Source organism: Calliphora vicina, chromosome 3 (genome assembly GCF_958450345.1).
Source record: "Calliphora vicina chromosome 3, idCalVici1.1, whole genome shotgun sequence".
In the NCBI taxonomy this organism is placed as follows: domain Eukaryota; kingdom Metazoa; phylum Arthropoda; class Insecta; order Diptera; family Calliphoridae; genus Calliphora; species Calliphora vicina.
The window spans coordinates 6,459,237-6,484,544 of record NC_088782.1 but is presented as its reverse complement, the minus strand read 5'-3'; the positions used below and the strand labels follow the sequence as shown (position 1 = coordinate 6,484,544).

The 25,308-nt window shown below is 29.8% G+C and overlaps 1 protein-coding gene across 2 annotated transcripts; it reads right to left on the bottom strand.

Annotated features, from left to right (window-relative positions):
* Positions 1-864: 864 nt before the first annotated feature.
* Positions 865-23,579, bottom strand: MFS9 (major facilitator superfamily transporter 9). 2 transcript variants are annotated; one of them, XM_065503716.1, is made up of 7 exons: positions 23,378-23,579; positions 15,457-15,604; positions 3,666-3,969; positions 3,487-3,600; positions 1,824-2,250; positions 1,485-1,761; positions 865-1,412 (listed from the first exon to the last, which is right to left on the bottom strand). In XM_065503716.1, exons 2-7 carry the CDS (start codon positions 15,519-15,521, stop codon positions 1,076-1,078), a joined length of 1,524 nt encoding a protein of 507 aa, XP_065359788.1. In that variant the 5' UTR covers positions 15,522-15,604; positions 23,378-23,579; the 3' UTR covers positions 865-1,075. The 2 variants fall into 2 exon arrangements, with proteins under 2 accessions (XP_065359788.1, XP_065359787.1); XM_065503715.1 differs by lacking the exon at positions 23,378-23,579 and having other exon boundaries at positions 15,457-15,670.
* Between the last annotated feature and the right edge of the window lie 1,729 nt (positions 23,580-25,308).

Below are 25,308 nucleotides of genomic sequence, written 5' to 3'. Positions count from 1 at the left end.
AAAAAGCGCGTAAGTATTAATTGAGTATTAGTTTAGATATTTGTGTATTAATTGCAATTAATTACATTAATTTTTTAAATTTTATTTATGAGATACATGTCATTTAAGAAAATTCGCCCAATATATTTGACTACATCTGGTAGGCATGTGTGACGATTTACCTGTAATTTGACTTCATATTCTTAATTAGCAGCCTCATATTAGCTTACACTGAAATTTTCAGTTTTTTATCTCAACTAATTCTATTTAATGTCTGAAAGGGTTAAATTAAACATTTTAGAGTCATAATTTACAACTTTCTCGTTTTTATTCTCATTTCGGAACCTAATTTAACTACTACTGCGAAAATCCCTCACTGAATCCCAAATTTTCAAAAAATTAAACCTGTAACCCTGGTGTTGAAGTGGTTAATGTTAACCGATTTAAAATTTTATGAAATTTAATTTTAATTAAAAAAATGTTTTCTCAAAATTTTTAAAAAATCAAAATTTTTCTCTTATAAACTGATTTTAAAACTCCACAGCACAAATGGTTCCGGTTAACATTATCCGCATTTTTAAAGGGTACTGAAGATTCCACCCTACTAATTCTATTATTGCACTTGAGGTATTTGATAATAAAAATTTGTTTACCGCCTCCCACGCTTTTTCTTCTGCCTTTAATAATAGAACATTTTTTTTACGCTTGTCACATTAACAACCATAATTTTACGACTTGATTATTTCTTTTGATGATTCAAAACGTTTCGAATGCAATTTGCAGTATGTTTTTGTTTGTTTGTCTAAATGATTATTTGCTTTCAAATATTTAGAGTCTATTGAACTTTAGCGGGCGGGCGAGCGGAATGAATGCAACAAATGTGTGTTGAGTAAATATAAAATTTAAACCAATAAATTCTGTTTTTAATTACTTAAAATATATAAAATGATTATTTACAATACTTTTTCTAGTGGCATAGATACATATTTACATACATTTGTACAATAGATATTTATGCGTTACATCGTTTTTGAATATTACAAAAGGAAATTCTTTAAACTACATACTACATGGGTGTGTGTGTTTGTGTGTATAATTAACTATGATTTTCTTTAGCTTCGTCTTTGCACTCCAAAGCTTCGTTGACATAGCCCTCCGTGACGGCCTTTTGTCTTGTCATTTCGAGAGCCTTTTGTTCGGGGGACTTGGCCCACTCCTGCAGCTCGCCCGAAGCCCACATCCAATAGATAACACAGCCTACGAGATAAATGCCAGCAGATATAAAGAATACAGTCTTCCACTCTTCACTGGTTTGATTTTGCACCAAATAGCCGGTAAGCATGGGACTAACAATACCGGGTATGGTGGCAAATGTATTGCCAATGCCCATCAAAACACTGGCATGTTGGGGAGCAATGTCCAAATGGTTTACGCTGTTCAAAAAAATAAATAAATTTTAAATAATCTTTCAAAACTTAACAAAAATAATAATAAAAAATACTTACGCAAAGCCCGACCAGGCAAATGCACCCAAACCCACAGATATGGTTATACAAACCACAGACCAGGTGGGATCCAACAAATAGGCCGTGAGTACCATGAAAACAGTTTGCGCCAAGAAAGCACCACAATTAAAGTTACGACGTACTTGTGTGGTGGTCCAATAACCCTTGACTTGCAGCCAATCGGCCAAATAGCCCGAAACACCCAACAATATTCCCATGGTTAGATATGGCACAGCTGATATAAAACCAGTTTTATCCAAGTTGAAGTTCAAGGTATCTAAAATGGCAAAGAAACGAAAATTACAATTTGCTAGCAAACAAATATTTCGAAGATACAACCTTTAAGGAATGTTGGCAGCTGTGTTAGCAGAGTATAGAAACCCCAATTTTCCGAAAAGTGAGACACCGCAATGGCATAGAATGGCAATGAGGTAAATATGGCCTTCCAGGGATGCTTGATTGTTTGGTGTCCCACAGTGCCAATTGTCTTCTCAATATAATTACGTTCATCGTCCGAACAGTAACGATCCTTATCGGGTCCCGAACGTACAATTAACAACCACAACACCAACCAAATACAGCCAATGACACCAAATACATAGAATACACTTTCCCAGCCATAAGCGGAGGCCAAGAGACCTGACGAAGGCATGGCAATGACAGTACCAGCATAGTTACCAGCAAAGGCTATGGAGGCCATACGCGAACGTTCTAAAGGTGGAGACCAACGGGACCATACAGCGTGTATACAAGGAAAGGTAACACCCTAAAATTATATTCGTATGTTTAGAAATTAGTTGAAATTAAAAAAAAGTGTGACAGCTATATTCGGCTGTGCCTAGGATTTTTAAAATCCCGACCATTTTTGATTCCCGGGAATGGGGAAATTTTTTTCTACATTCCCGGGTACCCGGCTATTCCCGAAATATATAATGATGCTGTAAATTAGGAATATTATAGCCAAATTTCATATAAAAATTTAGTGTTATAATTATTAAATATCAGAGCTTCGAATTAATTAATAAAATTTGAGCTTAATTAAAATCTTAATTCTTTCATTCTATAAATCCATTTCTAATATTTAATTTTTTAGATTCATTCCAAAGCCTTTGTTTAAACTGATTTAATTTTAAAGTTAATTAATAACAGAATTTATTCAAACTTTGAATGATTAAATTTTTGTTAAATCATTTACAAAATTAATTGAAAAAATTGTCTTAAGCCTTTTTGTACTAGATTTGAATTGAAGAAAAATTTAATCATTTAATAAATTTTTGAAGCTATTTTGTTATGGATTTGAAGAAGAAATTTAAAGAAATTAGAATTATTCAATAAGAAATAAATTCTATAAATAAATAATAACACTAAGTTTTCTATTATTGCCGAGATATAAGCAAAAAACTGTGAAAAACTTTTCAGTTTTTTGGTGAAAAAATACAGATCTAATTTGTTTTCTATGTATTTTCGTCTGTTTTTAATTCCCGGGATTCCCGACAAAAAATCCCGGGAATCGGGTAGTGAAAAATTGGCAAAATTCCCGGGAAATTTGTACCGGGAATTCCCGGGATAAAAACCAAGCTGTGCCGAATCTTATACACCCTTCACCAAATTATACTTTAAAATACAAATTTTAAATATTTTTAGGTAAACAGAATTTGAAATTTTTTTTCAAAATTGTTTTGAAATATCCAAAAAAATGTTTTTCAAAATTTAAAAAAAATTTTGTTTTTCAAAATTATTTATTTAAATTTTTTTTTTAATTTATTATTGAATTGGACCCATTGCAGGCCCAAATTACTATAGCCTTATAGTCATAGTTTTTGCTTATATCTTGGTCATTTGTGGGCCGATTTTCCCGCATTTAAATGAAAGCGGGTCTATTGCGGGTATATTGATGTATAAATCATGCAAGTAAGTTATTTGGGGGCTCTCTCAACATTCAGGCGCATAAACCCATCCCTCTAATAGTAAAGAGTATAATCAGGAACTTTTAGAAACTTACCTCAAAAATGCCTTCGATAATACGCACTGCCAGCAACATTTCCAAACTGTGCTTTGCTGCCAAGGGTGTGAATAAGGTCAAAATGGCGGTTGTACCGATACCAATACCAAATACCTGCAAGAAAAATCACATTAAATTCAGAAAAAAAACTAAAATATCAAGCAATTATTTCAACTTACCAAATTGCCACCAATTTTAGCTCCAATAAAACCGCCAATAAACTGTGTCAATATGTAGCCATAGAAGAATGAACTTAAAATGAGACCCTTCTGCTTAGGATCCCAGGGGAAATCTTGTTCCCACGATTCAATGCCATTCTCATCGATAACAGTACGATTCTCTGTCATGGCCACAATGGCCACACTTAAATTCACACGCAGCGAGTAGACATTGAAGAAACCAAAGAAAGCCAACAAAACCACTATATAACGACGTTTACGCCAAAATCTCCAACTCAGAGGTTCCTCCTCAACAAACTTTTCACTAAAAAAAAAAAACGGAAAAAATAAGGTTAATAATAATTAGTTAAAGGGATTTTTAAAATTCAATTAAAAAACTGCAACACCACAAAATATCAAATTGGTAAATTCCTTATACAAGGTCAAATCAAGCTTTACATACTAAGTTTCTTCTGCTTTAATGCAAGTATTAGAGTCATAAGAAACGTAATATTTAAAAGTATATTTTGCAATCGCAAGTAACAGTAGTTCGTTGCATGATGACGGTACATCCCCAACCAAAACAACTGACTTTTAAACCAGACTACCAGCAACCAGCCAAGTAGCCAGTCAGCCAGCCAAACCTAATCAACCAGCTGTACGTCACTTTCGCTTTCACAATACCACAGCTTGTCGTTGTTACAATCTCAGGCGGACAGACAGACGGACATACAAACGTACTAACATAATAAAAAACACGTTTTTCTATAGATACAACTTTATTTTTATTTATTTTTTTTGTTTGCTTTTGCTCTTTTTGTTTACACTTTTTATTGTTGCTGTATTCTATTGTATTGTATTTGTGTTGTAGTAATACAACAAATGTATTTAAATTTATTTATAATGATTTGTTTTTCTGTGCGATTATTATAATGCTTGAATGAATTTTACTCTCACACAAAATTGTATAATAGAATGAGGTAGATTTTCGCAAATGATTGAACGTTGTTGCAAACAATTTTGCCTATCGTTACCCTACACCCTAAAATACCGTTACCGAAATAATCAATAATACCGTTACCGTTATTCTATTTTACATTTCACCTTTGTCTACTTATAGAATAAACAGCAAATACCATTATCCTTAAAATAGCGTTATGTCAAAATACCGATACAAAAATAATTCAAATTAGCGTTTGTAATAAATTTAAGCCAAATCGAAATTACAGTTACCTAAATAACATAAAATATCGTTATCGCTAATATAACGTTTTTGATTTTTATGATCGATATCGCATTTTGTTCCTATTAAATCTATCCTTAGAATAGAACAATTTTACAATTTTTGTAGCCATGATGCATCGAATCTATATGACCTGTATTATTTGTATCTTTAATTTTTTTTAAATGCTTAACAAATTGAAAATCTTAGGGGAAATACCTTTCATTTGATATAAATATATGTACTTAGTCGAAATAGATATGTAAAAACAACTTTAAAAAATCGAGAAAAATAAAGATATCTTTTTTTTCATATCTCAGCCATTTAAGGACTGGTTTTTTCTGATTTTCACTGCCAAAATTCTCGAACGAATATCTGATATATTGATTCGGTTCCGGGGTCATTAAGATATATGGAGCCTTAAAAAAAATTGATTTACACGAAAATTTATTTCGGAATGAAAGATAGAGAAATGCAAATTTACATAAACCTTCGTCTTTATATCTCTAGTGCTAATAGAAGTTACAAAAATTGGCTTTTTTGTAAAGGGTGTCTCAGTAAGGGTGCACTTTTTAAATTTAGTACATTGCTGCTGTAAATGTGTGTCGCCGAAAATACGAAAACATCAATACGCCATCGTTCTCAACAACTTCAAATTTCATGAAGCACTTCGCAGTACTAAATTCATGCGTACTTAATTCAAATGACTCAGTAGCTCAAACCAGCAGACCATGGAAAGCGCCGGCAATTTGTTCAATGGATAATGGAGCAAATTAAAGTCAATGCCAATTTTTCGAAAAAAAGTCATCTTCTCCGATGAAGCGCATTTCGATCTGAATGGCTTCGGGAATACACAAAATGATCGAATTTAGTGCTCAGAAAATCCTCATGCAATCCATGAGAAAAGCGGCGTGATTGGGCCTTACTTTTTTGAAGATGAGGCCGAAATTGCGTGTTTGTTACAGAACATTACAACGAAGTTCTTGTGACCTCAACTGGAAGACATGTGGTTTTAGCAAGACGGCGCCACCTGCACGCGAGTATGCTGCACACCTTGATGTTATGCTTCAATATGGAGCGGGGCTCCGAGGTGCACGGACCACATTCCTGGTAAGAATTTAATTTATTAAATTCGCAGATGACTAGAGTCTTATCTAGTGCCACGGGGATCCTATGGTCCCAGAACTTCGGTCCTGTATAATCTTTGGTGAGCACGTGGTGGCGTGGTTTAAAACCCTAAGCGGGTAGAAGATCGTTGGTTCAAATACTGATATTTGGGCTAGTGACAAATTTCGGGCCACCAAATATATCAGGAAACGTATTGGGGTAGTATCATTCGTGATGTACTGGTCATTGGGTTTGGTTCTTGGTCGAGGTCAATAGTGTGTGGTATAAGAACACTTACATTGACTTTTACAGCTGGGAACTTCTGAAGTCAGAGGCCATCGATCGGCCATGCTTTGATAATTGTCCTGGGATTGTTAGTTGACTTGATAGCTATGGATGGCAGGGATGAAATAGCCTGAGCAGACGAGCAATGGGTTTTTGCTTTGATCTGTGCAGTCAATAAACGATGAATTTTCAAATTGAGTGTTTCCTTGCAAGTCACTCGATGTCTTTGATAGGCGCATTATTTCTATACGGTATTAAGACTACCGGGCGGTTTAGGACCTTGCGGCAGCTACCCACGTAAATCGTAGATACAGTTGTCCACCAAGATCATGCGTTTTTTTTCTTTGGGGTTTTGTGAAATCTCGGGTTTATGCGAATAAACCAGTAACAATTCCTCGGCTCAAATCCGACATCCAACGCGTCATCGGTGAGATACTGTGAGTAAGTCAAGGAAAATAATGTCCTGTCATGAGAGCCGTGGGGGCCATTTGACGGAAATTTTATTTCATACTTAATTGGAACATGGCTTCTTTACAATCCAATAAAAAATCAAAACTATCTTTAAAAAGACATGATTTTTTTAATGAAAAAATTCATTCTTACTGAGACCCTCTTTATATATCTGGGTTACATTTTGGTTAAAAATTATGTTTGCTTTCGAGTTATAGTTTATTAATTTTTCATTACAATTTGTTTTTCAATTCTTTTTGATTATTTTTTCTCCAAACATTACCAAACTTTTTGTTATAACTTTCATTTCAGAATCTCTTCCTGGTTCATAGTGCAATCTGCGTGCATGTAAATTTTGTAATGGGATTGCTTGCATGTTAACGTAATAAATTATGAAATTTGGTACACACATGATTTTTTGAGTGTAAGTAAATTCATTATAAATAGTTTTTGTTTCTTTAGTTTGCGTGTATTTATACCCTACACCAACATAGTGGGCAGGGTATTAAACGTGTGTGCTGATGTTTGTACGCCCAAAAATATTAGTATAACACCCATTTTAAAGTATAGCGATAGACTCTGAGTCAATTGCATCGTCGAAACTACCTGAAACCTAGCCCCGATACAGATGTCCTCCCGAAATTGGACTTTATCGGTCATAACTGTTTAATATAAACATTTATCTACAAAAATTTCGCTCCAAATAAATTTTATATGTACGGAAGTCAATTCACCTAATTTTATAATGTTCAGTCCATAATTAGTCATAGCTTTCATATATGCCCACTTCCTGAAATCTCTTTTACTAGCATAAATCTCTTAAAAATGTTGGTATCCACATATATTTCAGTCTACTGGCGTATTGAAATTTTAAAAGAAAAAAGTTTTTGCTCATTTACTCAGTGTAGGGTGGTATATTTTCGGACTTGACCGACCATACTTTCTTACATTTTTCTAGTTTGTTTTTGTTTGTATTTATTTTGAGATTTAAACATACAGGTTGCTGTTTTGCTGTATTGTTAGTGTTGCTATTTATTCGATAAGATCTGGTTGCAGAGATTCAAAAAAAAAAAAAAAAACATACGTACATACGTATGTAAATTAATACATTTGGCCATACTACATACATACATATATGTATAAGAAAAATAATTTTGTATATTTTTGCATAAACAATACATCTTTTTAGTTTATTGACATTAAGTTAAATTAGTTAATTTTTCTACAATGTTCTAATCTTTTCTGAACAACCCAAATCAAATTCGCTTTCAACGTAAAAGAAAACAGAGTCTGCTGTAGGAATGCAAAAAAAATATAAACTGGATTTAAGCCATTAAGTAAAATAAAGTAAGTGTTGGTATAAAAGAAAAATATAATTCTCAGACAACAAAATAATAGATTTTTTTACTTTATAACTTGAAGTTATTAAATATTACATATGTACACGCAGAGAAAAAATATAACTGGGCATGGTTACTGTAACCATTTCAATATTGTTACAAGTTTTTTAACTATATTATAGTCACAGTAACCATTTACATGATTGTGGTAATCATAATATGGTTAGTTTATGATTCACATGATTGTATCAACCATATATATGGTTACAGTAAACAAATATATATTTGTGGCAACCATATTTATGATGAATAATTTTATCATAATATGTGTTCTCAGATTATGATAAGCTTTAAGCCGAGAGCAACATAATATTATAAGTTCTTCATCATATGAATGGTTGTCATAAACATATATTTGTTTACTGTAACCATATATATGGTTGATACAATCATGTGAATCATAAACTAACCATATTATGGTTACCACAATCATGTAAATGGTTACTGTGACTATAATATAGTTAAAAAACTTGTAACAATATTGAAATGGTTACAGTAACCATGCCCAACTATATTATGATGATAGAAATCAGCACAATACCACATTTGTCACACACATATTTATAATTTTTTTTTAAGTCAAACCGAAAATTTCAGTTTCGAAATAACAGCAAATAATCGAATCGATAGCTAACCTTGGAATAACAGTCTCATCTTTTTAACTTAGTGAAAGTAATGCAGATTATTATTATAAAACGAAATAAACTTCATTTTAAAGTTACAAATATTGTATTAAAATTAAATAAAACTAATTATCTATTATATTAGTATTGTATAAATTTGTACAAACATTCATATGGAGCTTTGATTTTTTGTTTCTCTTTAATAAATACCGGTTTATCGCATTAAACCTTTTAGCCAAAATAAATAATGATGAATTGTTAACATGTATTCAAAATATAATTGTGGTCTTATCGTGTATCGATCGGTATGTTAATTCCGAACTAATCCAATAAAAATTTACATTTAAAAATTAAAAACTTTCGTATTCCTTTAACGTTTGGTTTCGCAATTATTTCAAACTCTAAATAAGACAGTAAACTGTTTAAATGTGATGGATTACTTTGTTTAAAAAACACTCCTCTCTCTGAAATATAACTTAAATGAAATTTGATTTGTTTGTGGCAATTATATAATTGTTAAACCTATCAAAAAAAGTTACAAACATTGTATAAGTTTATTTTGTTGGCTAATATTTTTTTAAATATTTTGTTTTTATAAAACAACATTTGCCAATAAATTGTTAATAAAAATTTATAATTTTTATAACATTTGTTTAAATTTTTCTAATGGTATTTGGCCGATTCACAAGGTCTCCTAGCATGTCATATTATCATAATGTTCTAATATTTCACGACTCGGCGGCTCAGCTTAACCGATACTTAGGCGTTCGGCGCAGGTCTCTGCATAGCATAGAGAGTATTATTATTTGTGAAAATTTGTTTGCTTGAAAGGCAATAACAACATTTTCAAACCATTGTGAAATATTACAACATTATGACAATATGACATGATAGGATACCTTGTGAATCAACCAATTATATTATTTAATAAGACTAATAAGTAACGTTTGGTGTGTACTGCTTAATCTAATTAGTGTAGAGTGGTTGTTGGTATGTTATCAGTTGATTTGTCATAATATTTTGTTATAAAAATTATGCTAAAAACTACAATAGTTAAGATCATTTTAAATAAATAAAAACAAATTAAATGCAAATGAAATGATAATAAACTAAAATCATAAGAAACTTATTAACGTCACAAATTTTGTGCTAACAAACCGCAATCTCTAAACATACATACAAATATTTTGTGTTTAACTAAATATAAAATTGTTAATAAAACAATTGCTAATTGCCAATCATAGATCACAAGTAAACCAAAAGTGAATGCTAAAAACGTTAAAAAGAACAATTTTAATTTTGTTTTATAAGAATAAACAACATCAATTCTTAAGAATGGTTACGAATTTTAAATGTTAAAGTTCAGTCTTACGTGTATCCGCATTCTTACCACATGAATAGCGAATAGTTGCATGAAAAGATTAAAACGAATTGCATCTAAATTCAATTTTCAAAATCAAATTAAATTTGATGCCTTAACTATTCCACTACAGCATTCATTACGAATTTATTCATAGTCAATCGTGTAAATATATAAAAGGCTGGATTAGCTGACCATAACTTACTGTTTCCAAAATGGAACGGATCGACATATTTATGTGTAAAGTAATTACATCATTTATAGTGACAAAATGCAGCCAAAGAAAAAACATGGTTGTGGTGATCTCTATTATGATCATAGCGAAATATTACGATTGGATTTTATGATTGTAGTTAAATTATATTACGGTTCTTATATAACCATAATATGTATTATTTAGCATTTTAAATTATCATAAAATAATCCTATCTAAACATAACTTGATACGATATTGGTGATAATACTATGGTCAGGTGTAATCATTAACGATATTATGATTCCAGCTCAACTATAATGTGATTGTGAACTATAATGTTATAGTAGCTGTGATATAACCATAATATGATCATGACCATGTTAACCATAATATGATAGAGACACATATGAGTTTTACCATGTTTAAAATAAATATTATTTTTATTTAATACTCCGATTGATGAACCCACTATATGCGGATAAAATACTATGACTATGAATATTTTCTGAAGTGGGCCTTATATGGCAGCTATGTCTAATAATGGAACGATCGCCATGCAATTAGGTCGTATGATTTATGTCTATAAAAAACGTATATCTATTGAATAATATGTGGATACCAACATTTTTAAGAGATTTATATTCGTTAAAATGATTTTCGGAAACTGGTCTTATATGGGAGCTATGACTAATTATAGACCGATCATCATAAAACTAGGTGATGTGACATTCATACATATACAACTTATTTGGAGCGATATTTGAGTAGATACATATATAAATTAAACATTTATGTCCAATAAAGTCCTATTTCGGGAGGACATTTGTGTGGGGTCTCGGTGAAATAATGAACCGATTTAAACCAGTTTCAACAGACATCGTCATTTAGCCGAAAAAATGTGTGTCTCAAATTTTATCGCAATATCTTCAAAATTGCGACCAAGTTTTACATGAACAGCCAGCCAGACGGACGGATATCGTTTAATGGATTCAGAAAGAGTTTCTGATTATTAAAGTTCACAAAAATTTCAATACAATAAATTATTGAAATCGAAAATGTTTAGATTCGTAATTTAAAATTATTTACAGAATAACTGTATTTGTGATTATATCGGTAACAGTAATTGCAGTTATTTCGATAATGGTAGCTTAGCGGTAACGGTATTAGAGCTGAAAGCATATTTTAGGGGTAACGGTTGCCAACCTTTGAAGTAAATTTTAAATAAAATGTTTCTAGTTTCCTAAAATTTTGGGAATGGTTTCCAGACAATTAAAAATTATTTATAAAATAATCGATAACGGTAGTCCCGCTGAAAATGTATTTTTGTAATAATGGAAATATTTGTAAATAAATAATGCTAATGCTTGACACATTTTCTTAAATAACCAAATATTGCTGAAACGTAAACCGTAAACGTTGGTTAAATGGTGTCCATTCAAATGAAATTAAATCGTAAATATTGTTTTCAGTAAAAGTGTTTAAATATGGGTGTATTTTCGATTATTTACAATACATTTCTTCATTTTGTAATACTTATGTAGATAAAATTTAAAGCGTTTGCTTAAATGTAATTAATTTTTTGTTTATTGTAGATGTTAATCTTTTCAAAGAATTAAGTCAGTGTGAAATGGTATGTGAATATTAAAGCTTGTGAGTTAAATAAATAATACAAAAAACAAAAAATATAAAACAATTTAAAATTATCTTGATTTAATAAAAGCAACAGGGGATTTTACACTGAATTTACAGTGAGTGAAAATACAATGAACATTTTGTTGAATTCGTTTTATGAATTAAAAATTTAATAGTTTTTTATTCAAATAAGGATAAAGCGTTATTATTTATGGTCACGCTTATTTTGTCAATTCATTAATTTTTCACATTCACTTGTTTATTTTCAATTGAAATCTCTCTATTATATGTCCATTTAATGTTATAATTTTGATTAATAAATATACTAGTCGATGTGTTATCTCGTTTAAAATTAAATGTGAACTGTTTAGTTTAAGTACTTATTTGAAGATATCTACAGACGACAATGCTGTGTATTAATACTTTTCAAAATCCAAATATTATTAAAATCATCCGATTTGTCAAGAAATCATTTTGAAAAATACATTTATTGTTTATACGGTAGTATTTAAAATATTCTTTTGATAATTTCTGCAAATTTTATTTATTTTCTTCCCATTTATTGTTTGCCTTATTTGTATTAATTAATATATACCCGTTTTATATGAAAATTTAATACCGACCGTTACAAAAAATTAGTTTTATTATTGAAAATCTAATAAAATTTTTGTTCAAATGATGAAATTGTATTATAATACATAAGTTCTTGACGAATATTAATGCTCTGTATTGTCGTCTGTAAATACCTTTAATCATATTTCCCATATCATAAAAGCTCTTTTATTTAGAGCCCTTGACAAAGAAATTGAAATTGATTACTTTCAGATACGAATGTACTCCTAGAACTGCTTATTTTTACCCAGCAGTTCTAGGAGACTGTACCGAACTAGTGATTTTGGGTGACAACTAGTTACATTCTAGCTACGTGACTAGTTATTTGGACCCTTTTATGATTACAATGAGACTGTCCGTTAGCTGGTCCAAAGTAGTCAACAAATTGAATTCACCTACCGGTTACATAGAATCATTTACCTTACTAGCTACCTAACTGGTTACTTGATCAGCAATATAACTAGTTGTTTATAGACTACACCACCATAGTGGGGAGGGTATAATGCATTTGTGCAGATGTTAGTAACGCCCAAAAATATTAGTATGCCGAACTACTCAGAATCAATTTCTGAGTCGATTAAACGATGTCCGTCCGTCCGTCTGGCTGGCTGTCCATGTAAAACTTGTGCGCAGAGTAGAGGTCGAAATTTTGAAGATATTTCGATAAAATTTGGTACATATAACTTTTTTGGCCCAAGGACGGAACCAATTGAAACTGACTGAAATCGGTCCATTATTTCACCTAGCCCCCATACAAATGTCCTCCCGAAATTGCACTTTATCCGTCATAAATGGTTAAATCATATAGGTATTTACACAAATTTCGCTCCAAATAAGTTTTATATATTTGGAAATCATGTCACCTAATTTTATGATGATCGGTCCATAATTAGTCATAGCTCCCATATAAGGCCCGATGCCGAAAATCACTTTAACAACCATAAATCTCTTCAAAATGTTGGTAACCACATAAAATTCAACACGAACAACTTTCATATAGACATAAATAACATGACCTAATTTCATAGCGATCAGTCCATAATTAGTCATAGCTCCCATGTAAGGCCCGTTTCCGAAAATCACTTTAGCGAGCATAAATCTCTTAAAAATGTTGGTATACACATAAAATTCAACACAGATAACTTTCAAATAGACATAAATCACACGACCATAATTGGTCATAGCTCATTATGCACATTAGGCTCACAAATATAAATTATTGATATTTTAAAAGAAAAATGTTTTTGCTCATTTACTTAATGTAGGGTATTATATGGTCGGGCTTGACCGACCATACTTTCTTACTAGTTTTAACATGTTCGGGTGCTAATTGACCCCAAATAGTCAGTTAAAAATACATCTCCCATAGACAGTCCAATAACCGATTGTTTGTAAATAAAACATCCTTCAAAAACTCCCCAATAGATTACTTCAGGCGGCAAATATAACTACTTTTTAAAGTGAACTACAAAATAAATGTCTAAAGTAACTACAGTTTAGGTTACTTGGAGACACTAAAGTGACAATTCACTTGTCAGTATACTTAAGTAAAAAGAAAATAAACTGTATGAGAATTATATCAACACAATTTGTATAAAACCCACTTACACAAAAGTATTGTACAACATAAACGTTAAAAGTGACTACACTCTAGATTACTTAGAGACGCCTAAGTGACAATTGTCTTCACTCTAGATTAAACGGGATGTATAAAGTAACTACAAAGAGTCAAATGACCAAAATATATAAACTGGAGACAGCCAAGTGATCAGACATTAGTGATAATTCCTGTCTGTAAGGGATACATTGACTACTTGCTTAACTGCTGGGTAATAATAAAATTTTTCTCTGTGTATACGACTACTAATAATGTAACTGCAAAGCTATGGAGGTGATGAATGAAATGTCTTTCCATATTAGTTGAAGGCCGTTTCGTTTAAAAAATTAGTTTCCTAGTTCTTGGCTGTAGTCTTAAGCTGTTTATATTTAAGTAGACACCATTTCCAATTTCATTTCAGGCTATTCAATTCGCATTCTGAATTGAAATTAAAATTCTATTCAGTAGAGTCAAAAAACTGTTTGATTTTTATATGAAAGCCATAGAAATTTCCACATGATCCTAGTTATAACTTGACAATCAGTAGTAATATAAGGGAATATATTGGTTACTGAATATACGACGAATAAGGTTCAAACTAAAATAATTTCTAAAAATTAAACATAGGTTGTTTTTTTTGCAGGCAAAACGAAGAATTATTTATCATTTTCTTAAAAAAATTATCCAAAAAAGCAAAAAATTTCACAATACTTTAAAATTGTTTGATATATCCCAATAAGCACCAAAGCCCCAAAAATTCCAGCACTTGAACATTTTGTTGAAATTTCACTTGAATCTAAATGTAATTATGTTTTAAACTTCAAAAATATTTGAAAAATTAAATATTTTTCAAACAAATGAATTTGAATTTATGTTACCTTTTTACAGGAGAATGTTATTGAAATAAAGTGTAACACAATTGTAATTCAATTGCTAGACTATAATTCAAGGCTTGTATTACACTTGCTTTAAACTTGAATTCCAGTAAAAATGCTTATTTTGATTAATTTAGAATTGAAGTATTCTCAAAGTGAATTGGAAATGGTGTAGCTGGTGATTGGATTATGAGTAACAAGTAGTCTTGTTTAAGTACTAAAAACATAAAAAAATGCAAATAACTAGAACAACTTGTAAATGTATGCACTTTGTTTGTATCTGGAAGTGTAGCTGTGCGAATATTTCTATAATTGCGCAATATACAGACACACCTTTAATTGAAATACTTATTTTAAAATTGCAATATAAAAGTTAACAAAATTGTCCATTGAGCGGAACAATGTTAAACCACAAAATTATTAATTGTATCTACAATTTTTTGATAAACTTACGGTTCATACGTTGAAGACTCCAGCTGATGACCAGCATCTTTTCCATTCTTTACAGGTTCGTTCATAGTTTCCAAAGGCAGCAATTCACTCAGCAATCGGCTGCTTAATAAGTTTCCATAAACACACACAAAAGTTTAGACGGTTTCAGCTGTAAATATTGTTGTAATGAAAACAATGCAAATATTATTATTATTTATTTCTAAACTGTCACGCAACGTTTGAGAGATCATTAAATATAATTAAGTGAGTTTAACTGCATAAAGGCCTCCAAAATATCCGTCTCTATATAAATATTATTTTAATATTTCAGAACATTTAAATTTGCACGCAAATCTACTAAGTACTTAAAGGGCCATTTAATATTTATTTAAATAATTTGCAATAATTTTGTTTAAAATATCAGCTGTGTTACGTTTCTCTGGGGTCTTCCCTATCGTGTTTGTATAACAATTTCCGAGAGTCCATACTACACAGAAATATCAATAATATGCGATACTGTTGCAGTGTTTGTCAACAGTCGAAATTTTCGATCGCAAACAAAACAGAAATACAGCAGTTTATTATTAAAACATTTAAATAAACAGGTAAATAAGTACATACTTACCCGTGCAATCAAATATTTATTTATATGCATACAATTTATATACAAGAGTATATAGTTTAATTTATTCTATATAGGTACATTTGTAGCTTTGTGTTTGTGGGAGTATTATGCACAATTTTTTGCTTTCACGTGCTTTAATTGGGAGGAAACTGAGGTGAAGGGTTTGTTTAAAAAAAAAACTTGTTTTGTTTTCTTTGTTAAAGTTATTTTTTTCAATCATGTTTATATGTATGTCACTCAAATTACGTGCGTATTTGTTTAATTATCAATTATTTATTTATTTATTTCTATTTGATAATTTGCCATTGCCCGACTCCAAAGTTCCAATCAATACCCACAAAATAACTTATTCAAGTGCAATAATCGTTTAGACAAGTTATGTATTTGTTTTGAAACCCTTAAGAATGTCTGATTCCTAGATTAGCTGTTTCATTCACAAACTCTTTATAAATAAAACTAAAAAAAGATAAACAAAAATGCAATATTAGCTACCGATTCGAAACGGTTAAAAAGGTAAAGCATTTATTAGTTATTAACAAAACTAGAAAAACTTGACGAAGATAGTTTTTATTTTTCTATTGGGTGTATGACATAAAAATGAGGGATTTCTATGTCATTCTGAAGGATTACATATCGTTGTGTAAACAACAACGTTTTTTTTTTGATTCGAAAATGTCGATTTTTTTGCCAACAAAGTGTCATATGCCGGAAGTTTTGCTTTACTTCTTTAATTTGATAAAAAGTGCTGCAGAAGCACATAGATTGCTTACCAATTCTTATGGTGAATGTGTTCCATCGGTTTCAATGTGCGAGAAATGGTTTGTTTGTTTCAGAACGAGTGATTTTGAAACTGAAAACAAAGATCGCCCAGGCCAGCCAAAAATGTTTGAAGACCAAGAATTCGAATTTAAAATGGAAAATCTAACCAATCTTATTTCAGCATGTTTTGGAAGGAATTCTAGGCAATTTAACCAGTTTCTAGTTATTTCGAACTTAATAACAAAACTATATAAATCTATTAAAAATGCACATCCAAGGCAATTTTAGAATGTTCTATATGAAATTCTAGATAGTTTGAACCATTTCGAAAATTCTAACACTATTTCAAAAACACTTTAAAGCTGATTCCCCACAAAAAAACTCCAAAAACTTATTTCAGTAAGTTTTGGAAAGAATTCTAGGCAATTTAACCACTTTCTGATAATATCGATAATTCGAACTTAAATTCAATTCATAAAAAAGTCTTGTCAGTCTAATTTAACTTTGTTTTTATATGAAATTATCGACCATTTGAAAATGTTTTTGAAATTTCGAAAATTTGAACTACTCCAATTAAAAATATCCACTTTGAATCCAATACTCTAAATCTAAAAATTTTATACCAACTAGAATTAAAAAAAGCCATCAAATCAATCATATTCTGCCATGATACACCATTACAAAAAATTATAGAAAAATATTATAAAATGAAAGGAAAATGTAAAATTAAATCAGCCTTATATGAAATAATAAGACATTCCTCAAATTTTAATTTTCCAACTAAATTTCCAAAACCTAAAAGGATATCTTGCCCTCCATGGAATCTAAAAGATAAATCCGTCGACTTTTCTCTATCAGCTTATAAAAAAGAAGAAACCGCTCCAGCCCAATACCGCTTACTTTTTCAAGAAATCAAAAACCAGAATCAAGACAGTACATTTATTTACACTGATGGTTCCAAATCTATAGAGTCAGTTTCCTTTGCAATCACATCAGAGAATAATATAATTTTTACTTCGTTACTTCCTAATTTCAGTTCAGTTTTTACGGCTGAAATAATAGCAATATATAAAGCAATCGAATACTGTCAGAAATCTGGTAATTTCGCTATATGCTCCGATTCACTATCAGCAATTCACGCCATTAAAAATATTAACAACAACAATTTTTATGCAACACATATCAGAAACTTTCTTATACAAAATTTTCCAAAAGTTATTTTAATTTGGATTCCAGGTCATGCCCTGATTCCAGGTAACGAAATTGCAGATAATACTGCAAAACTAGCACATAAATCACCACTAACTATGAAAATGAATAGAAATTTTTCGGATATTAGTAAATTTGTAAAAGAACAAGCTTATAACATAAACTCCTGTATTTGGTCCGATACGAATAATTGGTACAAATCTATTAACCCGAATAAAAGTAACATCTATACTTGGTTACAAAATATCAATAGTATCGAACGGAAGGATGTAATAATCTTCCTTAGACTTAGATTAGGTCACACTAAGACTACTCATAATCACTTATTAGCAGGCAATGACAGTCCTCTTTGTGATTGTCATAATAACTGTCCCTTAAACATCACACACATCTTATGTGAATGCACTAAATTTGAACAAATTAGAAACCAAATTTTCTCCGATACTAATCCACTTTTATGTCTAACATTTCCCTCAGAACATTCCATTAACAAAATAATAAATTACTTGAAAAGTATTAAATTTTATAATAGGATATAAATATTTTATAAGATCTAACAACACCTTTGTACATACTTTATTAATATAAATATATTCGAAACCTACTTAGCTTAAGGCCCAGTTGCTATAGCTATAATTAATATAATTAGCATATACATTTATGTATTATCTAATTTTGAAATAAATAAATAAATATTTAAAGCTGCCAAAATACTAGATTTTTTCCAATTTTCGAAATTTAAGTACATGCTTATATGGTGCCAAAATACCAAATTTACCATAAATAAACTCTAAATTTATTTCAATAAGCAAAATAGACAAAAAAAATTTTTTTTTCAATTTTGCCATCTACTGGTAATTTCGAAAATTCGAACTGAAATTCGAAAATGTTTGAAAGCTACCAAAAACTTTATTTTTGACATACACATCGATAGAATTTAATAAATTCTAGATTATTTGAACAATTTCGAAAATTCTAACTCAATTTCGTTTTTTTTTTTGTAAAATTAAGTTTTAGAAAGAATTTTTTGAAAATTTAATCAGTTTCTGGTAATTTCGAACTAAACATAATTCCAAAATGATTTAAAGCTACCAAAAACTATAGTTTTTAAAAACACTTCAATAGAATTTGATAAATTTTAATAGAATTGAATAAATTCTAGATGATTTGAGCAATTTTGAAAATTTGAATTCAATTTCGAAAATGTTTTGAAAATGCCAAAATAGCAGGTTTTGTATAAAAAATTAAGAGTAAGTATTGGTGGGAGCAAAAGGGTCCTATCTATTATTATATGACTAGAAAATTACCAGGAACCTGTACCAAACTCAACTGATTCGTTTAGAGCGAGGATTGGCCGAAAAACGCCCAGAATATGCGACTCGTCCGACTACTTTGGAACATAGTATCCGTTATTGGCTTGATTCTTTCTTGGCCTCATATGTTACCAGATTGTTTTTACAATGGCCAATGCTTTGAATAAATTTATATCGATCGAGAAATTTGTCCGACATTCTGAAAAAACCCGGACCAAGATATATCAAATTTTAAAATTGGTATATTCATAAGCGTATAGCTTTTAACAAAAGTATAACAAGTAGTCCGACTCTCAATCTTTAAAAATCACTTACTCCGTGGGAGTTCAGAGAAATGTAAACAAATGAATTGTCTTGATATTTTATCTTTCATTTATTGATAAAATAACTTTTTTTACACATTATTACATTAACACATATTATTTAATATTTTTTTAAAACACTTTTTTAACACACTTTCATTGTTAACACGTTTATATTTTGCACAAATCAAGAAAAAAATGTTGTTGTGGAATTTTTGACATGACATTTTTTATTATTGTAGAATTTAAACAACAGAGACAGGGTCATAGAGCGGAAACTAGAAAAAATCCAATCAAAAAAATTACTCAAAATTTTACTAATATATTCTCACCACTTAGGTTTTTGACAACTTAGTTAGGTCTTTGACAGGTGAGTTTCCGATCTGTGTGTATTTATCCATGGTTAGAGTTCCAATTTTTGGTATTGATTTGACTTCCAGTTACCTATCTCGTTGCCGTCAATGATTTAAAACGTTTTTATAAAACACTGTTGCCTGGAGAAAACTTAAAAGGTACCAAACAAACTAACCCATGTTTAGAGTTAGGTACTTTTTTACTTACACATATTTAGAGTTTGATACTGTGTTCAAAGAGTCGGTTTTCTGTAGTCCGGACGAAAAATATTGGAAACTGCATAAAAATGTCCTACTTAATTTTTATACCCTTCACCTTCGTGAGAAGGGTATATATAAGTTTGTCATTCCGTTTGTAATTTCTACATTTTTCATTTCCGACCCTATAAAGTATATATATTCTGGATCCTTATAGATAGCGGAGTCGATTAAGCCATGTCTGTCTGTCTGTCCGTCTGTCTGTTGAAATCAATTTTCTGAAGACCCCAGATATCTTCGGTATCCAAATCTTCAATAATTCTGTCAGACATGCTTTCGAGAATTTTGCTATTTAAAATCAGCAAAATCGGTCCACAAATGGCTGAGATATGAGGAAAAAGCCAAGACAACCTCGATTTTTGACCTATATCTGGATTACTAAGACATTAATATAGACAATATGGATATCTAATGATATATATTTCAAAGACATTTGCAACGACGTATATAAGACCATAGTAAGATGGACCTACAATGGGTCAAAATCGGAAAAAAAAATTTTAACCCGAATTTTTTTTTTCAAAAAAAAAAATTTTTAAATCTAAAAAAAAAAATTTTAAATTAAAAAAAATAAAAAATTTAAAATAACAATCGAAAAATTTTTTTTTCCAAAAAATGAAAAAAACAACTGGAAAAAAAATTAAATTTTGTTTACCTAAAAATATTTAAAATTTTGAAGTATAATTTGGTGAAGGGTATATAAGATTCGGCACAGCCGAATATAGCAATATTACTTGTTTTTTTAAATTTATTTCCAATTATTAGCCCCAAAAAATTCGAACACTTGAACATTTTGTTGGAACTTGAATGCAAATGTAATTATGTTTGAAACTTAAAAAATTGTATCATTAGATATCCATATTGTCTATATTAATGACTTAGTAATCCAGATTTAGATCAAAAAAAAAAATCGAGTTTGTCCAGATTTTTATATCTCAGCCATTTTCTAGATTTTAAATGGCAACCGAACCGGGTCTAAAGCGGATATATTGATGTATGATGTATGTAAGTTATTTGAAAAATTCCGTTAAAACGATTAGTAACACTTAAAATATATTTTAAAAAGTATTTATAAAACAAATTCTGATTTTTTTCAAGGTAACTGTTTATTAAACTTTTAATTTGCTTGGATTTAAAACAAATGAATATTAAAATATTTTAACTATGCAGTTTTAAAATACATACTTGACTCGAGCCAACAGGGATGTGGTATAAATTGTCCAGGTATACGCGCGTTACGAGATGAAAACTAAGATTAAAACTGAAGTTGAGCTGAGATTGTCCGGCAATGCAAATTAACAATTTAAAACTACACAAATCGCGTACACTATTGAGTGACTATTTTTTTTTCTTAAACGTATAAAAAGAGATATTAATTGAATCTTGTAGTATGTGCGTGCAATAGAAACCACAAATTGAAATTTTGTTTAATGAGGAATTTAATTTTCCGCATACCTCGAACACAGCGGAAGAACTCAATAAAAGTAAAATTTATGACAGGGCTAATAACCTGCAATTAATGAAAGTTGTATTTATATGAAAAATAAAAAGGCAGATATTTTTACTTTTCAAATAAAATTTCGTATTAGTAGTTGTTAATTATCTAAATACTTAAAACAATCTACATATTAAATAATATGTTTATATGTATTTAACTAATCGTAAAAGAATATATGAAGTTATTATGTGATTTTTGATATTTTGAGTTTTATAATCTTGAGTGTTTGTGTTAAAAAAAATCGTTGCAAATTGGAGAAATGTCGAAATGTCTCTCAAATACATATAAATATTTTTATACTAGCGTAATTAGAAGTGTTATTATTTGTCAAAAAATAAATCTCGATTTATTCTTTAGTGGGTACTATAGAGTATATTTCCTCATGCCAATTAACAAACAAAATTTTTATCTTTATGTCACACAATAATTTTATATCTCTATTTGTAGGAATTAATCTCTGTTTTTGTATTTTTATACCCTGCACCATGAGTGGCAAGTTTGTCATTCCGTTTGTAATTTATACATTTTTCAATTGCGACTCCATAATGTATAAATATTCTTAATCATTTTCGATAAAGGAGTCGTTGAAATCAATTTCCCATAGCCCCCAAATATCTTACATACATGATTCATACATCAATATATCCGCTATACTCCCGGTTCAGTTGCTATTTAAAATCGAGAAAATCGACCCACAACTGGCTGAGATATTGGCTACCACGACTACCTCGACTTTTGATTTTGATCTAAATCTTGACTACTAAGTCATTAATATAAACAATATGGATATCTAATGATAGATACTTCAAAGACCTTTCCAACGACGTACAAATATAAAACCATAGTAATTCGGACCAACAATGGGTCAAAATCGGGACCACCAAATCAACTTTCCGTAGCCCACAAATAACTTACAAACATGATTGATACATCAATATATCGGGCTCGGTCGCTATTTAACATCGATAAAATCGGCCCACAAATGGCAGAGATATAAGGCAAAAACTGGGACAACCTCGGTTTTTTGCCTATTTTTGATCTACATTTGGATTACTAAGTCATTAATATAGACAATATGGATATCTAAAGATAGATATTTCAAAGTCCATTGCAACGATGTATATAAGGAACAAATATTTTTTTAACCCGATTTTTTTTTAACAAATTTTTTATTATTTTTTTTTTTTAAATTTTGAAAAAAAGAAAAATTAAGTTTAGTTTGGTGAAGGGTATATAAGATTCGGCACAACCGAATATAGTTATCGTACTTGTTTTTTTCAAATATCATTAAATTTGTTTTCAACTTTTTTTTTACTTTGTTGTAGAGTATATAAGATTCGGCACAGCCGAATATAGTTTTCTTACTTATTTTTCTTATTATTCTTCTAGTTAGTTAATAAGTATTTTATTGCCAATTAGCTAATATAAATATTTTTCTACACGTACTTTTTGTTGTCGTGTAGAAAGTACAAATAACAGCAATAACAACAACAATAGTAATTAATGTTGAATTAGATTTAATTTTTGAAACTCATGGAATTTGGCATAATTGAAATAATGTATGTCACTCAAGAAAAAAATTCAAATAAATAAAACTTAACCACTTTAGGATTTCATTTACTTACCTGTAGAGAATTGATGCTGCTAGATTTAAAATTCCTTAAAATGCTTCAAAGCCACTCTTATTTTTTGAATAAATACACTTTTCTAACAAACTTTCTCACTTGAAATCTATTGATTTCTATTATTTTTATTTTATGACTTGTAGTGGTTTCAAATAAACCAGTAATTTTATATTTTTGTTTTCCTTATTGGCTATTTCGAGTTTGAAACTGTATTTATTTTATGTTATTTTATTATTATTAGCGCTTTTTTTCTTTAAATATTTTTGCAGCTTGTAACACTTGAAAACCGTCTAAAGCGTTTGAGTCTCTGCAAACGACTAAACCCCATATGTCTGTTACTCCACGAATATGGTTTCAAAACAAATCCAGTCAGTAACTGCTCGACCAGGCAGGCAGTCAGGCAACAGAGTAACTGCTTTAGCAGCTTTATTGTTTGCGATCGTTTATACCACATATACACCCTTGTCTTGCTCTTGATTTGCTCACACATTTCATGTTTATTGGGTTACGAATTTCGTTTTCTCAGCTTGAGCGTTAATACAAACGCTGTAAAAACTACTGGCTGGCTTCTTTATCTTGTAAATAAATAATCGTTTGCAAATTTTGTACCAGAAAACAACAACTAATTTAAAACAAAATATTTTATCTTGAGGTAATAACAAAATTATAATCGTCGTCGTATTTGTCGATTAAGACTTGATTATCTAGATGACATCTATAAATTAAGCTGATAAGTATAGTTGGTTACTTGCGTGCTAAAACTTTAAGTACCTTTAGATTTGATTAATTAACCTTAGGAATTTTTTGTGTTTGCTTATTTTATTTGCTGGCCAACATATCTCTGAAGTACTAGCTCTTCAAATATAATTGTTATAAATATTAATAAATTGTTAATAGAAACAATGTGTTAATATAATTCATAGGCTGTATTTCACAGTTGGAAATTAACTAGAAAGTTTGTTTACCTAAATATGAAAAAGTTTATTTCTTTAAACTGAGAAACTAAAGAAGAAATTTTATTATATTTTATTGCACATAGATTTTATTGTACATATATACATAGATAAAGTTTACAGGTATTTGAGAAATTCATTCCACGAATAGTGATTTACTTAAGAAGTCCTATACTAAGTCATTATTAGGACTTATGTGAAAATGTTGAAAGTATTCGAATCACAAATTTTATTGTAAAACAAGTAAGAATTGGGTTGTCAATCGAATACAAATTATTCGAATAATCAAGGAAAAAAAATTGAATGGGGGTTAGTAACCAAATATAGATAAAAACAAGTAAGAGAACTATATTCAGCTGTGCTGAATCTTATATACCCTTCAGCAAACTAAACATAATTTTTTTTTGAAAATTAATTTTTTTTAAAAAAATTCGTAAATTTTTTGTTTTTAATTTTTTTACAAATTTTTTTTTTAATTTTTTTTTATTTTTGTTTAAATTTGTTAGTGAAAAAAAAGTATGACAAAAAATTTTTTTTGTTAAAAAAAATCTTCTTAAATAATATTTTTCCCGATTTTGACCCATTGTAGCTAGATCCAAATTACTATAGCCTTATATGCATACATTTTTGCAATTGTATATATTAATGACTTAGTAATCCAGATATAGATAAAAACACGTAAGAAAGTATGATCGGTCAAGCCCGACCATATAATACCTACACTAAGTAAAAGAGCAAAAATATTTTTTTTCTTTTAAAATTTCAATAATTTATATTTTTGAGTGATTTTCGGAAGCGGGTCTTTATGGGAGCTATGCCTAATTATGGACCGATCGTAACAAAATTTGGTGACATGAATTTTGTGTATATAAAACTTATTTGGAGCGGAATTTGTGGAGATACATTTATAAATTAAATATTTCTGACCGATAAAGTCCAATTTTTGAAGGACATTTGTATGGGGCTAGGTGAAATAAT